Source organism: Mobula birostris, chromosome 5 (assembly GCF_030028105.1).
Source record: "Mobula birostris isolate sMobBir1 chromosome 5, sMobBir1.hap1, whole genome shotgun sequence".
Taxonomy (NCBI): Eukaryota; Metazoa; Chordata; class Chondrichthyes; order Myliobatiformes; family Myliobatidae; genus Mobula; species Mobula birostris.
In genome coordinates this window covers 11,557,399-11,578,363 of record NC_092374.1, presented here as the reverse complement: position 1 = coordinate 11,578,363, position 20,965 = coordinate 11,557,399, and the positions used below count along the sequence as shown (strand labels likewise).

The 20,965-nt window shown below is 40.4% G+C and overlaps 1 protein-coding gene across 1 annotated transcript in view; it reads right to left on the bottom strand.

Annotated features, from left to right (window-relative positions):
• Positions 1–20,965, bottom strand: part of rgs12b (regulator of G protein signaling 12b) — a 159,540-nt gene that overhangs the window by 15,767 nt on the left and 122,808 nt on the right. Inside the window, exons 12-17 of the mRNA XM_072257618.1 lie at positions 17,858–17,931; positions 16,716–16,842; positions 14,979–15,075; positions 13,135–13,202; positions 12,290–12,443; positions 5,166–5,825 (exon numbers count right to left, since the gene is read on the bottom strand). Of these exons, the coding sequence (XP_072113719.1) occupies positions 5,166–5,825; positions 12,290–12,443; positions 13,135–13,202; positions 14,979–15,075; positions 16,716–16,842; positions 17,858–17,931 (1,180 nt within the window). The remainder of the gene's footprint in view (positions 1–5,165; positions 5,826–12,289; positions 12,444–13,134; positions 13,203–14,978; positions 15,076–16,715; positions 16,843–17,857; positions 17,932–20,965) is intronic.

Here is a 20,965-nt window from a genome sequence, read left to right as displayed (position 1 = left end):
AGATATTAAGTGTCCGATAAACTCTGGTGTGTGATTTTAACAACATTTAATTGATCATTTTAAATAACAGATCCCTTGCTGCACCTGTGATACACTATATATTAGCCAAACTGTAAGCACCAAAGTTTATTTAAGATGGATATGAAAATTGGAATTAAACTTAATAAAAATGCTCAGTGTTAATACCATGCACAAAAATAATTTAGAATGAAAGTCCAGAAATAACCTTGCTCAAAATTTTCAATGCAGCACAATGGCCTTAAAGCTGATAGAAGCCTGTCTTATGCCCAACGGGTTAAGATACAAAGCTGGAACATTCAGAAAGCAGAGAAAGAGAGATCAGCATCGAGGTTGCATTAGTAGCATTGGTAAGTGTAAAAATGTCCAACTCCCACCATCACAATTGATTGTAATATATTAACTGAAGACTGATCAGCAATATTAACAATTCTTCTGTCAAGTACCGTATCCTGTTGCTAAATTAAATTTCAAGTTACTGTTCAAAATATTAGATGGTAGCCATCAGAGTTTAGAGAAAATCTAACAGAATCACTGCACAACTTAATAAAACGCTAGATACAACGCAAATTTGCTTACTTCTGTGGCCCATTAGATATTGGATTCATAACTGGATGGAACTGAAGATTGTGCAGTTACGTTTGAAGCTCTTGCTTAGCAAGAGTTCATCAGTATTTCCATGATTAAATATCAAAACCAACAGCATCATGCAGACGTGGTAGATAATAATTACACCACCTTGGTAAAGCAGTACCAAGGTAACCATTAAGGTGGCGTTTAAGATTATATTCGTTACACAGCTTTAGTGGCACCTGGGCCGTCTGACAGATTGTAGATAGTTAACTCTCAACTGGAGCGATCATCAGCAAAGAGCTGCTGTATTTAGATCACTATCAAGTCTTGATTTTTAAAAGAAATCACCTGTTATATTAGAAAATCTATTTTACACAGTTTTTAGTAAAAGCTAATCTAATGTACAGAAAATCATGAGGTAGTTTTCATAATCACTTAAAGGTGCAAGTCTACATCAGGTACTGTGAACAATTTTTTAAATATTTATTTAGGGATACAGTACAGTAACAGGCCCATCCAGCCCAACGAGCCTGTGCCGCCCAATTACATACAAGGAACCAACTAACCTGTACATCTGGTTTTTGGAATGTGAGAGGAGACTGCAGCACCCAGAGGAAGCTCACATGGCAGAAAGTACAAACTCCTTACAGCCAGCAGCAGAATTGAACCAGGTCACCGATGCTGTAATAGCATTATGCTACCAAATAACATGCTACCAAAAGATACTAAAATTCGCAAACAAGCATTACTTCCAGAGGGATCAAATTCAAAAGTAGGGAGGCTATACTAAACTTTTAACAAAGGGGTATAGTCGCAGAGGATTTTAACTTTTCTAGTATAGCGTCCAAGGTTTTTTTTGAGACAGTATATAGATGGAAAAGGATCTAGTGCTTTCCTGGTACATACGACGAATAAACTCTTCTTGGGCTTCTAGTCGGGTACATTATAACCAACTTTTCAATGACATACTCTGCCATCTTCATCAAAGATGATGCCTGGGCATGCCTAGTCCAGTAATATTTATTATCCCTCCGTACACCGTGCCTCCTGATTGGTTAGTCGTCATCCAATCAGGTTTCCACTCTCCCACTTTGTTTACAATCAAATTCCAGTTCTTACTTAGAGCAAGACCTTCACCTTTGTTAAAATTTGTTTCCTCTAGTTTTATTTCAATGGCTTCCTTTACCAGTTAGTCCCAAAAGCCACTGGCATGGCACAGTAGTTTTGTGCTGTCGAAGTCAATCCTATGGCCATTGCGAATGCAGTATTCTGCTACTGCTGATTTCTCCAGGTAATCCAAATGGATACACCTCCTGTGTTTCTTGATGCGGGCTTCCACGGTGTATCCTGTCTGGTTGATAATACACTGCTGCGCACTCACAGGGATTCCTGTAAGCACCAGCTGACCTGAGTCCCAGGTCATCTTTGACCCGCATAAGCTGTGGTTTGAGCTTCCTTACGGGTTTGTGGGTGGTATTAATTCGGTATTTCTTCAGGATCCTGGCGATCCTTCCAGAAACCATGGAAATATGGGGAAGACAGGCAATAGTGACGGGTTCCTCCTCATTGTTCGGTTTCCTGGTTTATCCATCGGCTCTCTTAAGAGCTGTTCTTTGTACTTTGATTAACTGTGTGAAAACTATTTCGGATCTGCAGAATCTCCCCAAGGAAATGAGGTGATTACACACAACATTCCTATAGGTTGGCTACAAGGTGAAGGAAATCAATCGGGCCCTTAAAAGGGCTGACAGAAAAACCAGATAACCTAACAATGGGGAGGAACCCGTAGCTACTGCCTGTCTTCCTTATATTTCCATGATTTCTGAAAGGATTGCCAGGATCCCGAAGAAATACCGAATTAATACCACCCACAAACCCGTAAGGAAGCTCAAACCACAGCTTATGTGGGTCAAAGATGACCTGGGACTCAGGTCAGCTGGTGCTTACAGGAATCCCTGTGAGTGCGCAGCAGCGTATTATCAACCAGACAGGATGCACCGTGGAAGCCCGCATCAAGAAACACAGGAGGTGTATCCATTTGGGTTACCCAGAAAAATCGGCAGTAGCAGAACACTGCATTTGCAATAGCCATAGGAGTGACTTTGAGAGCGCAAAACTACTGTTCCGCACCAGTGGTTTTTGGGACCACCTGGTAAAGGAAGCCAATGACATAAACTAAACAATGACTAGAGGAAAAGAATTTTAACAAAGACGAAGGTCTTACTCTAAGTAAGAACTGGAATTCGATTGTAAACTAGGTGGGAGAGTGGAAACCTGACTGGATGACTAACCAATCAGGAGGGACGGACTACAGGGCAATAAGTACCACCGGACTAGAGTTGCCCTGGCAACATCCCTGAAGAAGATGCCTGGGTTTGTCATCAAAACATTGGTTATAATTGATATTTGCACCCAGCTGGAAGCCCAGGAAAAATATATAGATATTCCTACTATAATCAGGAGAGCATTCAACTCATCCTAGGAACTGAAACCTGGCAGGTGGGTTCCCTTAGGGACCAATGACCAACGCACATATTCAATATGTGGAGCTAGGAGATATGGACAGTTCTAAATGAATATTCTCGTACATATTCACCAAGGAGAATATGATGGATATTTTGTTAGTCTGGCATGGACTGGATAGCCTCAAGTACTTATTTCTATGTAATCCTATGCAATATTTATAAATTATATATTAATTTAATTTGAGTAGCATTTTTGTTTCTTTGAACAAAATTGAATGACAACTTACTCAAGTGGGAATTAACAAGCATATAGCTGTATAATATTTTCAGTTAGCATTTCTAAATACCAAGTTGACCGGAAATTAATACTAAGGGAAGATGTTCCGCAGGAGTCAATGTTAGTAATGCCTCTTTTCACACTATATGTCAATGATTTGGATGAGTTCATGGCTTTGTGGCCAAGTTTGGCAATGAAACAGAGATAGGTGGAAGGGGGCAGGTAGTGTTGAGAAAGCAGGCAGTCTGCAGAAGGGCAAGGACAGATTGAGAGAATGGGCAAAGAAGTGGCAAATGGAATATAGTGTGGGAAAGTGTATGGTCATGCACCTCGGTAAAAAAAAATGAAGGCACAGACTATTTACTAAACAAGAAGAAAGTTAAAAAATCGGAAGTGCAAAGGGACTTGTGAATCCTGTGCAGGATTCCCTGAAAGTTAACTTGCAGGTTGAGTCAGTGGTAAGGAAGGCAAATGCAATGCTAGCATTCATTTTGAGAGGACTAGAATATAAAAGCAGGGAAGTAATTCTGAGGATTTATAAGGCATTGGAGTACTGAGTAGCTTTGATCCCCTTATCCAAGAAAAGGTGTGTTAGCATTGGACAGGGTCCAGAAGAGGTATGTAAGGATTAATGTATGAAGAGGATTTGATGGCTCTGGGCCTGCACTGGCTGGAGTTTAGAAGAATGAGAGAGGATTTTACTATCAAATATTGAAAGGCCGAGATAGAGTGGATGTTGAGAGGATATTTTCTATAGTGGAGGAGTCTAAGACCAGAGGGCACAGCCATAGAATAGAGGCAAGTCCATTTAGAACAGAGGTGAGGAGGAATTTTAACTAGAGGGTAGTGAATCTGTGGAATTCATTGCCACAGACAGCTGTGGAGGCAAAGTCATTGAGGGTGATAGGCTCTTAATTAGTCAGGGTATCAAGAGTTGTGGAAAGAGGGCAGGAGATGGGGTTGAGAGGGATAGTGGTCAGCCATGATGGAATGATAGAGCAGACTCGATGGGCTGAATGGCCAAATTCTGCTTCTATGTCTTATAGTCTTAAGGAAGAAGAAATGGATTACATTGTATTCTTTTTTTTTGCCTGATATGAAACAAATTCTGAAGCTTTTTCAATATTTGTGTGGTTCACGTGTTGACAAAGGAAGACAAATTCATATATTGCCTATTGCATTAGTTTGAGGACATCCCAAACCCCTTTACAGTGTGGTTATTACTGTAATGTGGGAACTGTGACACCTAACTTATGGAGGGTTAACTTCCGTACCAGTGTGATTTTGGTGATTGGAACTAGGGGGAAGGGGGAAGCCCCCTGCTCTAATACCACACGATTTCCTGCATCTGAGAGACTTGATTGAACAACACCTCTAAACGAAAGCACAGAAGAATCAGTCTAGACTTCCACTACAATTTCTCCATGCCTGTGGATTTGAATTAGGTTTATTTTACGCAGTGATCATATGTTAGCAATTATTCTACAAACGTGTAGAAAGTGCAGCAGGACAAATAATATGTTTCTTCAGATGAAGTGCAATAGGTTACCTAAAATAATCTCTGCTAGTTGGAGGAAATGTAGACCTTGACTCATGTGTTCTACTGTAATCTAGAATTTGTCCCATATATATTCCACGATATTCTATAATAAATCAGTATCAATAGTTAGAAAAGCAGAAGAACTAAAACTAAAACTAGTGCATCATGTATCAGGTGTTTGGATCACTTTTTCCAGTTTCTTATTTGCTTTTCAATGCAAGCGATCTCAACATAATTAACATTTTTACAGGGTTCCTTTTCTTTACAAATGGTTACGCCGCATTTTAAATACCTGATGTAGATCTGCAGCGTGAAGAGTTCTCCTGACCATCTGTGTATGGAGTTGGTGGAGTATAGTTAGCTACCTCCAGTTTACTGACAGTGGACGGTGGCGTTGGTAGGGGCGGTAATAACGTACTGTTTGGGCTATTGATATCACCTTCTGCCACCAAAGTCAGGTCAAATGCATTCTCGTCCTCATAAGGCTGTACGGTTTCTGACTGCCCGCCTGCAGAGTGCTTTTCCCACCTTTGTTCAGTGACATGTGGAATAGGAGAGACCGGCACGTGGAAAGGAGCACCGTTAGTCTGCTTAGTGTCCGGCTTCACATAGCTGGGTGGCACTACCACAGGTCGATGACAGTTATCGTGCTGTTGAGTTGGCTTGACTTTCACGCTGTTGGAGTTTTCATTAAAATTAATTGCAGGTGAGTTAGCTGTGCTGGAGTCTGTAAGTTCTGATTTATTGGATATTAGGCTCTTGTGCAAATTTTGGCTTTTTTCTTCTCTCCTTTTATCATTTGCTTTGTTTGCCACAGGTGTGGAGGAACCAGATTCAGATACTTTTGGCTTCAGGCGTAGAAAATCTGGGAGGATAAGGTCCTCTTTCTTCAGAAGTCCACGCTGATCATTTACTCGGTTACTCTGAGCTTTGGACAGAAGGTCAAAAAACTCTGTGACAATGCAAAACAGAGACGTTGCAGTTAGAAAGGTTTTAAATACATACTATACAAACTTTAAAATGACTGTATATTTGGATAAAAACCTGCAAGTTCTTCACCTGGGTAGAAGATCTAGTTGGATCCAACCCACAGTCATGTAACTTAGCCACAAGCCAATAAAATTTTATTATTTTACCTTTTATGTACAACTTAGGAAAGCATCTGATCTACTTTTCAGCTATTGAAGGAATATATTTCTGAGGAACATGATAACAGCCTGCCAAAATGAATGAGGGAAAGCACTGTAACCTTGAGAGAGGTCTTTATCTTTAGAATCAGAACATTAGAAATTTACAGCTAGAGAGCTGGAGACAAAGCTATATATCCATACAAACTATAAAATTACTCATCTCCGACCGTGGGTCACCAGCCTTGTAATTTGCAGCATGTCAAATGCAAAGAGCTTTTGCCTCACCACCCCTTCTTCCCATCCTCTGCATGGAAGTATTTCTTTCATTCCTTCTAACAATAAACTTAAATCCAACCTTTCTAATGATCAAGCTCCCTGTTAAGGTAAATAAATTCTTATTGATTCTTTTTACACGCTATCCCTACCTTACAAACACCTGACCTTTGGATACCCTCTATATATGAATGACATCCCATAATGTTCATTCCTATTTTAGTAATTGTTCTTTCTTATCAGTCGTATGTGCTTTGATGAGGAAATTGTTACATATCAAGGGATTTTTGTGGATATAAGCAACTTATGAACATCTGTATGAAAGGGAGCCAGCGTGTTGCCTGCGGATTATCTGTGTAAGTCAATTAAACCTCCACTCAACTTTGTGTTCCAAAGAAAAATAACTTGGCTAAGTCAATCTTTTGCCATAATTAAAATTCCCTATCCTTGAAAACAGCTTCCTAAATCATCTGTATGTCTTCTCTGGTGGAATCATAGTCTTTGTACACTAGAGTCATAGAAAAGTAGCACAGAAAAGGACCTTCAGCCCAACAAGTCTATGCTGGATCATAGAACTGAAAGCAATTTCATTGCTGTGACCTTACTCAAAGATATCCTATCTTTGTGTGATTTTCTCAAACCAACAGGTAGTAGATAGTATCACTACCAAAAGCTAATATATTTTACAATATGTACCATTTAAAGAAATACAGTGACGACATTGATATGGAGACATTTTTTCATTTGTTCAGATCCATTTATCACATGCACATCAAAACACAGTGAAATGTATCAAATCTTAAACACAAGAAATTCTGCAGATGCTGGAAAACCAACACACACAAAATGCTGGAGGAACATGGCAAATCAGGCAGCATCTATGGAATAATATGGAATAAACAGTCGACGCTTCAAGTTGAGACCCTTCTTCAGGACTGGAAAGGAAAGGTGAAGGCAGCAGAATGAAAAGGTGGAGGGCATGGAAGGAGGACAGCTAGAAGGTGATACATGAAGCCAGGGGGGTAGGCTGGAGAGGAAGGAATCTGATAGGAGAGGAGAGTGGACCATGGGAGAACGGGAAGAAGTAGGGGTATCTGGGGGAGGTGATGGACAGATGAGAGGAGGTAAAAAGCCAGAATTGGGAACAGAAGGAGAGGGAAGGGGGAGGATTTTTTTTAACCAGAAGGAGAAGTCGATGTTCATGCCGTCAGGTTGGAGGCTACCCAAATGGAATATGAGGTGTTGCTCGTCCATTCTGACAGTGGCTTTCCAGGTAAAGCAACACTTCACCTGCGAATCTGTTGGGAGTCATCTATTGTATCTGGTGCTCCCGATGTGGCCCCCTCTACATTTGTGAGACCCTCTGTAAAAATGCCTTCAGGGATAGAGTTCCTCTTATCCTTACCTCTGGAGCCTCAGCATCCAACAAAACATTCTCCACAACTTCTGCCATTCCCACGGGGATCCTACCACCAAACGCATCTTACCTTCCCCATCCCCACTGTCCACTTTCCACAGTGATCACTCCCTCCATAATTTCCTTGTCCATTTGTCTCTCCCAACTAATCTCCCTTCCAGCACTTATCTGGCCAAAGTGCAACACTTGCCTATTCACCTCCTCCCTCATCTCCATTTAGGGCCCCACACATTCCTTCACCTGCGAATCTGTTGGAGCTGTCTATTGTGTCCAGTACTCCCAATGTGGCCTTCTCTACATTGGTGAAACCCACTGTACATTGGGGTACCACTTTGTAGAGTACCTCTGCTCCATCCAGCTAAAAAGGAATTTAACAATAGTCAAGTATTTTAATTCCAACTCCCATTCTGACATGTTAAACCATGGCCTCCTCCTGTGCCACGATGAGGCTCTCTCAGGGTGAGGGTACAACTCCTCATATTCCGTCTGGGTAACATTCAACCTGATGGCATGAACATCGATTTCTCCTTCCAGTGAAAATAGAATGTTCCCTGCCCCTTCCCTCCTCTATTCTCCAATCTGGGCTCTTCACCTCTTCTCACTGCCTATTACCTCTCTCTGGAGCCCCTACTACGTCTTTCCTTTCTCCTGACGTTCACTCTCCTCTCCAGCCCTTTAACTTTCCTACTCACCTGGCTTCACCTATCACCTTCCAGCTATCCTCCTCCCCCTCCTCCCCCCTCCCAACCTTTCTATTCTGGCATCTTCCCCCTTCCTCTCCAGTCCTGAAGAAGCATCTTGACCCAAAACGTCAACTATTGATTAATTTCCATAGATGCTGCCTGGCCTGCGGAGTTCCTCCAGCATTTTGGAAATGAAGTAAGTTTTTTGTGGTAACAACCAAAACAATTTAATGTTGTATCGGAGGCAGCCGCAAGTGTCGCAATAGATTGCAGCAGTGACCCAGCGTGCCCACAACGTATTTTATATCTATTTTAAAAAGCTTATAGTTGTGCAGGAGATTCGTATTCTGCTGAGGGCTAGATCCGTGGCATCGAAGTCTGGCGACCCAGGTCTGTATAAGAAAACCAGGTACGACTTGTGGAAGGCTACTTCAAAAGCAAAGGAACAATTCCAAATGAGGTTGGAGGCAGAATCAGATGTACACCAGCTCTGCCAGTGTTTGCAGGCCATTACTTCCAACCAAAGTGAAACTTAACATCCAGAATGGCTGTGATGGATCACTCCCAGTTGAACTCAACACCTTTGACGCACGCTTTGAAAGACAGAATGAAACTACAGCTATGAGGATCCCTGCAGCACCCAGTAACCCTGTGATCTCTGTCTTGGAGGCTAACATCAGGCTGTCTTTCAAGAGGGTGAACCCTCGCAAGGCGACAGGCTCCAATAAAGAAACACACACAAAATGCTGGAGGAACTCAGCAGGACCTGCCGAAGGGTTTCGGCCCAAAATGTCGTACTTTTTTTCCATAGATGCTGCCTGGCCTGCTGAGTTCCTCCAGCATTTTGTGTGTGTTGCTCGAATTTCCAGCAGCTGCAGATTTTCTCTTGTGTGTGGCTCCAATAAAGTACCTGGTAGGGCTCTGAAAACTTGTGCCAACCAAATGGTGGGGGTGTTCAAAGACATTTTCAATCTCTCATTGCTACAGTTGGATGTTCACACCTGCTTCAAAAGGGCAACAAATGCCAATGAAGAGCAGCGTGAGCTGCCTTCCCGACTATCGTCCAGCAGCACTCACGTCTGGGGAAATGAAGTGCTTTGAGAGGTTGGTTATGGCTACCGCCTGTCTCATTGTGGACCTGGACCTACTGCAATTTGCCTATCACCTCAACAGCTCTACAATGGCTGCAATCTCATTGGCTCTTCACGCAGCCTTCGTTCACCTGGACAATACAAATACCTATGTCAGGGTGCTGTATATTGACTACAGCTCAGCGTTAACACAATCATGCCTACAGTTCTTATTGAAAAGCTCCAGAACCTGGGCCTTTGTACCACCCTCTGCAACTGGATCTTCGACTTCCTAACTGGAAGGACCACAATCTATGCAGGTCAAAAATAACCACTCCAGCCCGCTGACAATCAACACTGACGCACCTCAGAGAGTTAGCTCACTGCTCTGCTCTCTCTACACACATGACTGTGTGGCAAGGCACAGCTCAAATGCCATCTATAAATTTGCTGACGATACAACTACTGTTGGCAGAATTTCAGATGGTGACAAGAGGGAGTACAGGAGCAAGGTATATCAGCTGGTTGAGTGGTGTCGCAGCAACAACCTCGCAGTCAACATAGTAAGACCAAAGAGCAAGACCAAGGATTTCAGAAAGGGTTAGATGAGGGAACACACACCAGTCCTCATAGAGGGATCAGAAGTGGAAAGGGTGAGCAAGTTCAAGTTCCTGGGTGTCAATATCTCTGAGGATCTATCCTGGACCCAATATATCAATGTAGCTACAAAGAAAGCATGACAGCGTCTATATTTCATTAGGAGTTTGAGGAGATATAGTATGTCACCAAAAACACCTGCAAATTTCTACAGATGAACCATGGAGAGCATTCTCACTGGCTGCATCACTGTCTGTTATGGGGGAAGGGGTGACTACTGCACAGGATTGAAATAAGCTGTGGAGAGTTGTAAACTTAGTCAGCTCCATCATGGGCACTAGCCGCCATAGTATTCAAGACATCTTAAAGGAGCGATGCCTCCAAAAGGACACATCCCTCACTAAGAACCCCTATCACCCAGGTTATGCCTTGTGCTCACTGCTACCATTAGGAAGGAAGTACAGAAGTCTAAAGGCACATACTCAACGATTCAGGAACAGTTTCTTCCCCTCTGCCATCCAATTTCTGAATGGAGATTGAACCCATGAACATTACCTCATTACTTTTTAAATTCTATTTTTTCACTACTTATTTAACTATTTAATATATACATACTGACTGTAATTCATTTTTTTCTATTATTATTTATTACATTGTACTCTGCTGCAAAGACAACAAATTTCACAACATATGGCAGTGGTATTAAACCTGAATCTGATTATTATAAGCAACTAGGCGTACATTCAGCTTTACTTCAAATACTGTGGGTGTCCAGTGAAACAGATAGGTTTCCAAAATACATGGTTCAAGGTATGACTTGTTTTGCAACTATGAGAATTGCTTAGTTTGTTCAGGCAATTTAAAACAATCGTAATACTGTGTTAAAACAATGTTCTGATTTTATCATAAAACAGCAGATTACAATTCTGTATATTTTCAATGAACCTGACTTCCAAGGAAATTAATAGAGTATATCTGATTGGTTGGAGTTAACATTAACACTGATTATGAAATCTATCCATAAAAGGAGTCAGATTTATTACCATCAAGATTTCAGTTAAAGTAAAGAAAATCAGTCGTATCTACATATCACATTTCATGATGCTATCTGATAGGACTCTCTGGCAAATAAAACTACTTTTCAAGTTTAGTCACTTTAGAAACTGGAAAATAAACACATTGAAATTAAATAAATACTTAACATGCTGTTTAAATATTTAAGTTCTGTTATTCTAAAGTAACAAAACTCACATTTAGAATTGAATCTGAGGAGGACCACCTAACAAAAATAAACAAGCCAATTTATTTGTTTTAAACTAAATAAATAAAGTGGTGTACCACCAAAAGATTTGTTAACTTATCAAGGCAACTCCAAAATAAGAAGTGAAAGCCGGAGCCAAAAGCTCTTTTTATGACCCTATTTACCCAAGACGCCACTTTCAAGGAATTGTGGATCTGCATTGTCAGATTCCTTTGTTCTACAGCACTCCTCAGTCCCCTATCATTCACTGTGTGAGTCCTACCCAAAGGGCAACACTTCACACTTGTCTGTGTTATAGATTCCACCTGCCATTTTTCAGCCCATTTTCTAGCTGGTCCAGATTCTGCTGCAAGCTTTCATTGCCTTCCACTCTGTCCATAAGTTATGCATGTACTTTTGCCTACTCGAAGTTATTCCCGGTGGCAAAACATAGAGTATTACAGCACAGTTCAGACTTCTCAGCACCTTTTAAACTACTCAAAAATCAACTGAACCTTTCCCTCCAATATAACCCTCCATTTTTCTATTATCCATGCGTCTACCTAAGAGTTTCTTAAATGCCTGCTCATGTATCTGCTTCGACCACCACCCCTAGCAGGGTGTTCCATGCACCCACCACTCTCTGTGTAAGGAAATTACCTCTGACATCGCCCCCCCATTCTTTCCTCCAATCACTTTAAAATTATGCCCCCTTGTGTTAGCCATTTCTGCCCTGGGAAAAACGTTTCTAGATCATTGCTTAATTGAACAGCCTGGTAGTAACTTTGAAGGGCAAACTGACATGGGACTGCAGTCCTATATGGGCCAAACCAGGCAGGGTTCCCTATGTGACTGAAGCTGTTAAGCATTAGTGATAATCCAAATAGTTTCAAAGTCACATTTACTGAATACCACTCTTTCCAATTAAAAGAAACTTAAACTTCTGTGACTGTATGGTGGAATTAGGAGTGTGTTCTCTGGATTTTTACTTAATTAAGTAATTTACCTTCCACCTCATCCATATTTAACTTTGGCTGCTTCTTTCTACTTGTCCTTTGAATTAATTCTTCTTTCTTAAAAAGTTGTGCATCTTTGGAAGGTTTTCCATTCTCTCCTTTCACTTTCACCGAAGGAGGTTTTCCCAGAGGTCTTCCGTCATTCTGGTATTGTTAAAATTGATTTGTGTAAATGAGAGATATAATGTATCTGAAAACATCAGCAGCTTTATAAATATAACCTGAAGATGCAATCTAATAAGGGACAATATAAATTAAGAATGGAGTAGAAAGCATAACTGAACTAAAAATATAATTTCAATAAAATAAAAATAAGCATTAACAATACTTATGAAGATTAATGTTAATATGAAAACATCAGCAGAAATTACTGATATCTATCAGGGTGAATGAAACCAAAGCACATAATTTCCTTCATATTCCATCCAGGCCATGCGTCTTGTTGCAGCGCCCATCGGGCAGAAGCCCAAAGTCTTACACTACCAGGTTCAGGAACAGTTACTTCCCCTCGACTATTTGGCTATTAAACCAAATGGTAAAATGCTAATCACTACAGTTTAAACACCAAGTACATTTTGACCACTTTGCACTAAAATGGATTTTACTCTTTTTTCATGTTCTAATTGTGTTTTTCATGTAAAAGTAGCATTTAATTATGTGATCCTTGTGAATGCTGTTTATATTATGCTATGTGCCTGTGATGCTGCCACAAGTTTTTCATTGCACCTATGCAAACATGAAAATAAACACTACTTTGATATTATTCTTTCCTAAACACTATTTTGTTTGAAAAATCAATAACATATAATTAACTGTATCTAAAAATAAGGTTTACCTTTTCAGCTTGACTTAGTGTGACATTGTTGGAAGAGCTGACTTTCTCTCCTGTGTTCTTCTGTCTGTCTGTATTTAAATGACAATTTGACTGATTATTTTCTTTTTGATAAATTACAGGGCAAATAATGTTAGCAACATTATTCAAAGTGCAACCAGATTTGTCTGCAGTGTCACAGATTGCATGGTTCCTGCAGGGAATGTAGAGGTTTGGGAGTAAGTGCATGTTCCTGCTAGAAGCATTTGGAGATGAAATTTGGATTGGTGATAAAAGAAAGAATTTACCCGATTTTTTTATACTTACTTCAGGTAGATGATTATATTTGGAGACACAAAGGACTGCAGATGCTGGAATCGAAAGCATAAAGTGCCGAAGACTCTGGGTTCCTCCAGCCTTTTTTTTGTTTCCAATGATACTTCTTTCATGACGTTCGGTAAGGTTAGGATTTTATTCATTACAGTGCAACAGGGATGATCTTATAGGTTTATGTAAAATCATGAGAGGCATCGATAGAAAGATTGCTATCTATGCCTCTTTTCCCCAGGACTGGAAAATCAAGAACTAGAGGGCATAGTTTCAGGTGAGAGGGAAGAGCTTTAATAGGAACAAGGAACAAATTTTCCATATTTTCCTCAGCATGTTCCACGTACTGTACATGCATAGGATGGTGCAGTATGTCTGTGGAACATGCTGCCAGAGGAAATGGTTGAAGCAGGTACAACAACAACTTATGAAGAACAGTTGGACAGGCTTGGAAAGGTTTAGAAAGCTGTGGGCCAGATGCTGGCAAATGAGACTAGTTTGGATCGAGTATCAAACACTGAGGAAAGCATAATGTTGATCCTAGGAAAATGCCACATATACACTCAATGGCCACTTTATTAAGTACCTTCTGTTCGTAGTCTTCTGCTGCTGTAGCCTATCCACTTCAAAGTTCAATGTGTTGTGTGTTCAGAGATACTTGTCTGCACACCACTGTTGTTATGCCTGCTTATCTGACTTACTGTCACCTTCCTGTCAGCTTGAATTATTCTCGTCTGACCTCTCTCATTCACAAGACATTGTCACCCACAAAACTAACGCGCACTGGATTTTCTTTTGTTTTGTTTTTCACACCATTCACTGTAAACTCTAGAGACTGTTGTGCATGAAAATCAAAGGAGATCAGTAATTTCTGAGATACTCAAACCACCCCATCTGGCACCAACAATAATTCCACAATCAAAATCACTTAGATCACATTCCTTCTCCATTCTGATGTTTGGTCCGAGCAACAACTGAACATCTGCATCTTTTTATGCATTGAATTGCTGCCACACGATTGGCTGAATAAACAGGTGTGCAGATGTACCTAGCAAAGTGGCCACTGAGTGTATATGTATGGGTAGAGACCTGAGCAAAGAATGTTTTGCAACAATGGCAGTGGAACCATGGATACAGAGTGAGCCAATTGTGGGAAGCTTAACAGTCCTGTAGCAGCAAAGGGAATAAGCAAAGCAGCCAGTGAGGAAAAGGGTTGGCACTTAGCATCAGAGCAGATTGACAAAGGATGACCTAAAAAGAACCGGACAGAGGTAGTTGCATTTCCAACATTTGCAGGTTTTAATATGCAAGTATGCTTTTGGTTATTGATAAAAACCGTGCAATTATTTTACTCTATCATTGTTAACTCTTTGCATTTCATTTCTTATCTTCTTGACAAAATTGAGTCAAACAAGCAGCAGGTAAATAAAATTACTTGGCAAAATTATGTAACATGTAATTACTTTAAACTGTAATAGGCATATATTTTAAAGAAATAACTGTTCGACGGGAACAACTTAAATTTCGTAGACTCTGCATACCTTTCCCCTTAATAGGATCTGCAACATCAAGAACAACACGGTGTCCATCTAGGTTAGATATAGGAACTCCAAGATCTAGCACTTCAGATTCTCCGTTCTACAGAATGAAAACATAGCACAGTGCATGTCTCTCAGTAAAATCTATGAACAAAAGAAGAAAGTTCCTCAGGAATATAGAACACAAGATGGCAATCTAAGCCCATGTGCTCAGATAGCTATTATGTACTTTTTCCTGCTTGTCTGTTTTGCTATATTCTGGTTAAACTACAGACCTTACATATGTAACTAATAATTTTAAACATGCTGAAAAGACTTGGATCCAGTTACCACTGGAGACTGAAATTGCCCGGATGTGGGGGTAAAGGTCATTATAAATTGTTGTAAAGGAAGCTAGCTTGGAAATGCTGTTCGGACAAGGTGCCTCTTCCTTCGGAAACATGAACTAGCGAAGTGAAGTAACAGCAAGTAAATCAAGGCAAGTTGAATGGTGAAGCAAACTGTGATTGAAATTGCATCACTCCAATGGGGAAACTTTCACATGATTTATTACATTTACAGGAACAGGACACAAAGAAATGAGTTTAAACCCATTACTAAGCAGATTGCCTATAACATTGCACATGGCGAGTTATTTATAACTTAACATGGTGCCACTTTAGACAGCATTGTAATGGTGTAAGTGGGTGGTTATATGGCTTATTGCTCTTGGATAGCTTAACTAAAAATGCTCTAGTTAAATAATTTTGAGGGAGTTATCTTTTTGAGAATTGATTTAATTAAAGCATTATTTTTGCATTGTCATATTGAACATTTCCTGATAAATGAATCTGAAATATCCACGTCTATCACGAATTTTGAACATCCGGCTACATTCAATTCATCATAAGGGCCAGGTCAGCAGTTTTAGTTGAAGAACTAAATAAATGTAAAAAAAATCTTAAGTGACTATTTCCTCCTGATCATGCATTGAGCTTTCAACATGCCTTCTAGGTAGAATATGTGATCCAAGACAGATGCATATACAAATGTCTGAAATTTATTACTATTTAGTAGTGTTGAAATAACTCGGGCACCTGCTGCCTATATTTTTACAGCCGAACCATTAACTTACACCTTTTGCCTTCACAGATGCTGACTGCCCTTCTGAATTCTTCTACCATTCTGTTATTTGAAATTTTATGAATTACGGTCATTGTTCCCAAAGTATTCCCCACTGATAATTCTATCACCTGGTGAATCTCATGTCATTTGAGTACAGGAATTGGGATGTCATGTTACAAATGTACAAAACACAGGATAGTCTACAATTGGACACAAAACTGAACACAATATTCCAAATGAGAACTCATCAACGTCTTGTACAACTACGACATGACATCCTGACAGATGAAAGCCATATTATATTAAACAAATATAATTTACAAAGTATTTTGCCCTCAGAGAAACAATGGGATGCAATTACAGATTTTTTTTCTTATGGAGTCAAGGAGAACTGAAACAAACCCTAGGGCTCACCACGTTCATATTGCCCTTTGCATCTTCTACGCCACCTTCCTCCAATCCACACCTATACATCCTTTCCACCATTCTCGGTCAGGACCTTTGAAGCCTACTGCTACACTTACCCCAGGTCACAGATGTCTGTCTCTACTGACATAAGAGTGCTTTAACTTCTGGGTGTGCTGCTTGTTAAAGAACTGGAGGAAAGGGGTTTCTTTATTATGCTTACATACTCACAATTCTGGCCACTAATTCACCAAGATTCAAGCCATACTTGGCCACCACAGGTCGGAGTACTTCCGTCACCGGTTTGGTAGGTTTGGCCTTTAAACCAACTGATCTATTTATAGGAACAAGGTCGAGTCTGAAAATAAAAGAAAGGGTATTGTCATATTTTAACCATCTGCTTTCAACCTCTCTGCTTTTAAGTATGCAACTTCTAAGGATTTTCAAAATTAGTAACTTTTGTTTTTCTTTACCATAGTTATTTCATAACCTCTTTCAATTTTGTTCTAGTATTGATTGTGCACGTAAAGAGGTGTTATTTTCCCATTTAACCTTTACCAATGCAATCCATTGCTACAGTGGAACAAACCAGTGTTTGGGGAACCTGGTGTGATCTCCTGCTGCTGTAGCCCATCCACTTCAAGGTTCGACCTGTTGTGCATTCAGAGATGCTCTTCTTCACACCACTGTTGTATTGCACGGTTATTTGAGGTATTTCAGTTACTGTTGCCTTCCTGTCAGCTTGAACCACCCTGGCCATTTTCTTCTGACCTCTCTCATTAACAAGGCATTTTTACCCACAGAGCTGTCACTCACATTTTTTCACACTATTCTCTGTAAACTCTTGAAACTGTTGTGCGTGAAAATCCCAAGAGATTAAACCAACACAGCTGTCACCAACAACCATTCCACAGTCAAAGTCGCTTGGATCACATTTCTTCCCCATTCTGATGTTTGCTCTAAACAACCACTGAACCTCGTGACCATGTCTGCATGCTTTTATACACTGAGTTGTGCCACACAATTGGCCGAATAGATATTTACATTAACAAGCAGGTGTACAGATGTATCTAATAAAGTAGCCACTAAGTATATATGTGACTACAAATGTAACACAGACATCCTTCAAGCAAAAAGTCTAACAGTAAATCAATTTAATACTCTAATGCTTTATTCAAAATGTATTCAATTCTGTTTTGTTGATGCAATCTTTAAAATGTAGATCATATAAAAATTTGAAAGCTGGGCTTTATTGATTTTTGACTGGCATTGGTATTATGGCAACCAAATTAAGATGCTTTAATGGTGTTACCACACAAATCAACGATGATATTATGGAATAGTTCTACAAGAACCGCAATACATTTACTTACCGAAATAGCGTTCGTTTCTCTATTCGAACCTCCCTTGATATTAATGTGCAGCAGTCTTGATCAAGTACAAGAGGCTTAAAGAAAAAAAATTCAAAGCCGGCAGAATTAAACTTAGTCAAAATATTCACTTGATCAAGTCCAGGACTTGAAGCCAGAAATGAAAGAGTTAAGGTATAAGGAGCTTTTGATAGCACTGGGCCTCTACTCACTAGAGTCTAGAAGAATAAGGAGACTCTTGATAAATATTCAAAGGCCTAGATAGAGTGGACATGGAGAGGATGTTTCCTGTGGGGAATTGTAGGACTAGAGGGCACAGTGTTAGAATACAATGATGAGGAGGAATTTCTTTAGCCAGAGCGTAGTGAATCATTGGAATTCATTGCCACAGACACCTGTGGAGGCCATGTGATTGGGTATATTTAAAGCAGTGGCTGAAAGGCTCTTGATTAGTCAGAGTGTCAAAGGCTATAGGGAGAAGTTCAGGAAAATAGGGTTAAGAAGGATTATTAATCAGCCATGATGGAATGGCGGAGCAGACTCGATGGGCCAAATGAACTGATCTTATGATCTAAGTCTCCTTTGCAGTAAAAGTTCTATTGAGTAGGAAATACAAGTGCCAAAGAATTGTTTCAGAGAAGTCAGTGACAAATGTCTTGTGAGAAGATGGCATTCAGAAAATAAGACCATATAAGACACCTCGTCCCTCAACACCAGCTCCATAGCAAAGAAAGCCCAGCAGCGTCTCTACTTTCTGCGAAGAATGAGAAAAGTCCATCTCCCACCCTCCATCCTCACCACACTCTACAGAGGTTGTATTGAGAGCATCCTGAGCAGCTGCATCACTGCCTGGTTCGGAAATCTCGGATCGCAAGACCCTGCAGCAGATAGTGAGGTCAGCTGAGAAGATCATCGGGGTCTCTCTTCCCGCCATTACAGACATTTACACCACACACTGCATCCGTAAAGCAAACAGCATTATGAAGGACCCCACGCACCCCTTATACAAACTCTTCTCCCTCCTGCCATCTGGCAAAAGGCACCGAAGCATTCGGGCTCTCACGACCAGACTATGTAACAGTTTCTTCCCCCAAGCCATCAGACTTCTCAATACCCAGAGCCTGGACTGACACCAACCTACTGCCCCCCACTGTGCCTATAGTCTTGTTTATTATTTATTGTAATGCCTGCACTGTTTTGCGCACTTTATGCAGTCCTGGGTAGGTCTGCAGTCTAGTGTAGTTTTTGTGTTGTTTTACGTAGTTCAGTGTAGTTTTTGTATTGTTTCATGTAGCACCATGGTCCTGAAAAACGTCTCGTTTTTACTGTGTACTATACCAACAGTTATGGTCGAAATGACAATAAAAAGTGACTTGACTTGATATAAATATAAGGCTGATTTGACCATTCACATCTATAATGTTTTTCAAGCCAAAATACATTACTTGGTAACGCACACAAATTGCTAAAGGAACTCAGCAGGTCAGGCAGCATGTTTGGTGGGGATTGAGCAGTTGATATTTCAGACCAAGACATTAGTGGAGTTTCCCATTCAATTTCACCAATCCACTAAACTATCCAACATCTTCTTGAAGCCTACTACTATCCTCCTTACTGTTTACCACACTTCCAAACTTCGTGTCATTTGGTGATCTTACCTACCATGCTCATCTGAACTAACATTTGGAAAGGTCTCTGGAATGACCCCTGGAAATCACCATTAATCACATCCTCCAATCTGAAAAGTAACAATTCAATACAGATACTAAAGAGAAAATACTAGAATTTCTCAGCAGGCCCGACAGCATCTATGGAGAGAGAGACAGAGTAATGTTTCAAGTCAATGACCTTTCATACTTCATCAACCTGAAACTTTAATTATGTTTTTACCTCTACAAATATTGCCTATCGGACTACTTGCAACGTTTTCTGTTTGATTTCAGTTTCCTAACACCTGTAGTAATTTACTTCTGGATAACTGTTTATCACAACCCTCTGCTTTCTGCCTCAAAGCCAACATTATTGATATTGTTAGTTACCTGATTTTCCAAGTATTTCAATTTTGCTAAGCAGAACCTTATTTCACACATTTTGTAAATCTGTACATTTGACTTTAAGCCACATTTCCTTCACCTCCCTGTTAACTCATCAAAAAAATTAATCAGGTTAGCTAACCTAATTTTCCTTTAGCAAATCTCGTACAGTATCTATTACTTTTTTTTTTCTATTCCTAAAAGCTTCACCACCACCAAGGCAAGACTTACCAGCTGGATTGTCCATATATCCCTTTTTGAACAAGGGCTTTGCATTTACCATTCCCTGGTCCTCCAGCAGATGCTCTGTAACTCAGCCTGGAATTCTTTTTCTGCTTCTCTTGTTCAATTTTGCACTTTTCTACACACCTTTCCTGCCATTTAATACTCCTTCTTTGTGACTGCCTTCCTGCTTTTCCAATATTCATTTTCATTACTATCCCTACAACTCCTGAACTCTATCTGCTTTCTTTACATTGTTGTCATGTGCGAACTCAACTTCTCTAAAGCTCTGCTTGGTAGTCTCCTAGTTAGTTACTGCCTATTATGCCACTGGCATTTAGGGCAGCAATGAAGATCCTCCATTTCTGTCTGTCCTTAGTCATTTTCTCTATTCTGCCCTAGGTGTGGTTCTGGGTCCTCATTTCTGTCTCTACAGTATGGCACCAAGTTGTCTTTGGTCTCCCACATTTCCTGCATCCTTCAGGGGCCTAATGAAGTGTTGCCTAGATGATGAAGTTGGCCTCTCTTCTTATCACAGGCCCAATCCGTCTCCAACCTTTCCTCATGATGATTGTGGCCATGTCCTCTTGGTGACACTGAAGGAGTAGGCAGTGGTTGGAGATCTTTATTGGCCAGAAAATACAGAGGATCTTCTGGAGGCTCATGGTGTGGAACGATGACAGCTTGGCAAGGTCGTTCTCTGTCATGCACCAGCATTCTGACTCGTACAAGAGTGTGGAGAGAACACAGCTCTGGTACAGCTTCACCTTGGTGTGGATGCTAAACATAGAAACATAGAAAATAGGTGCAGGAGTAGGCCATTCGGCCCTTCGAGCCTGCACCACCATTCAGTACG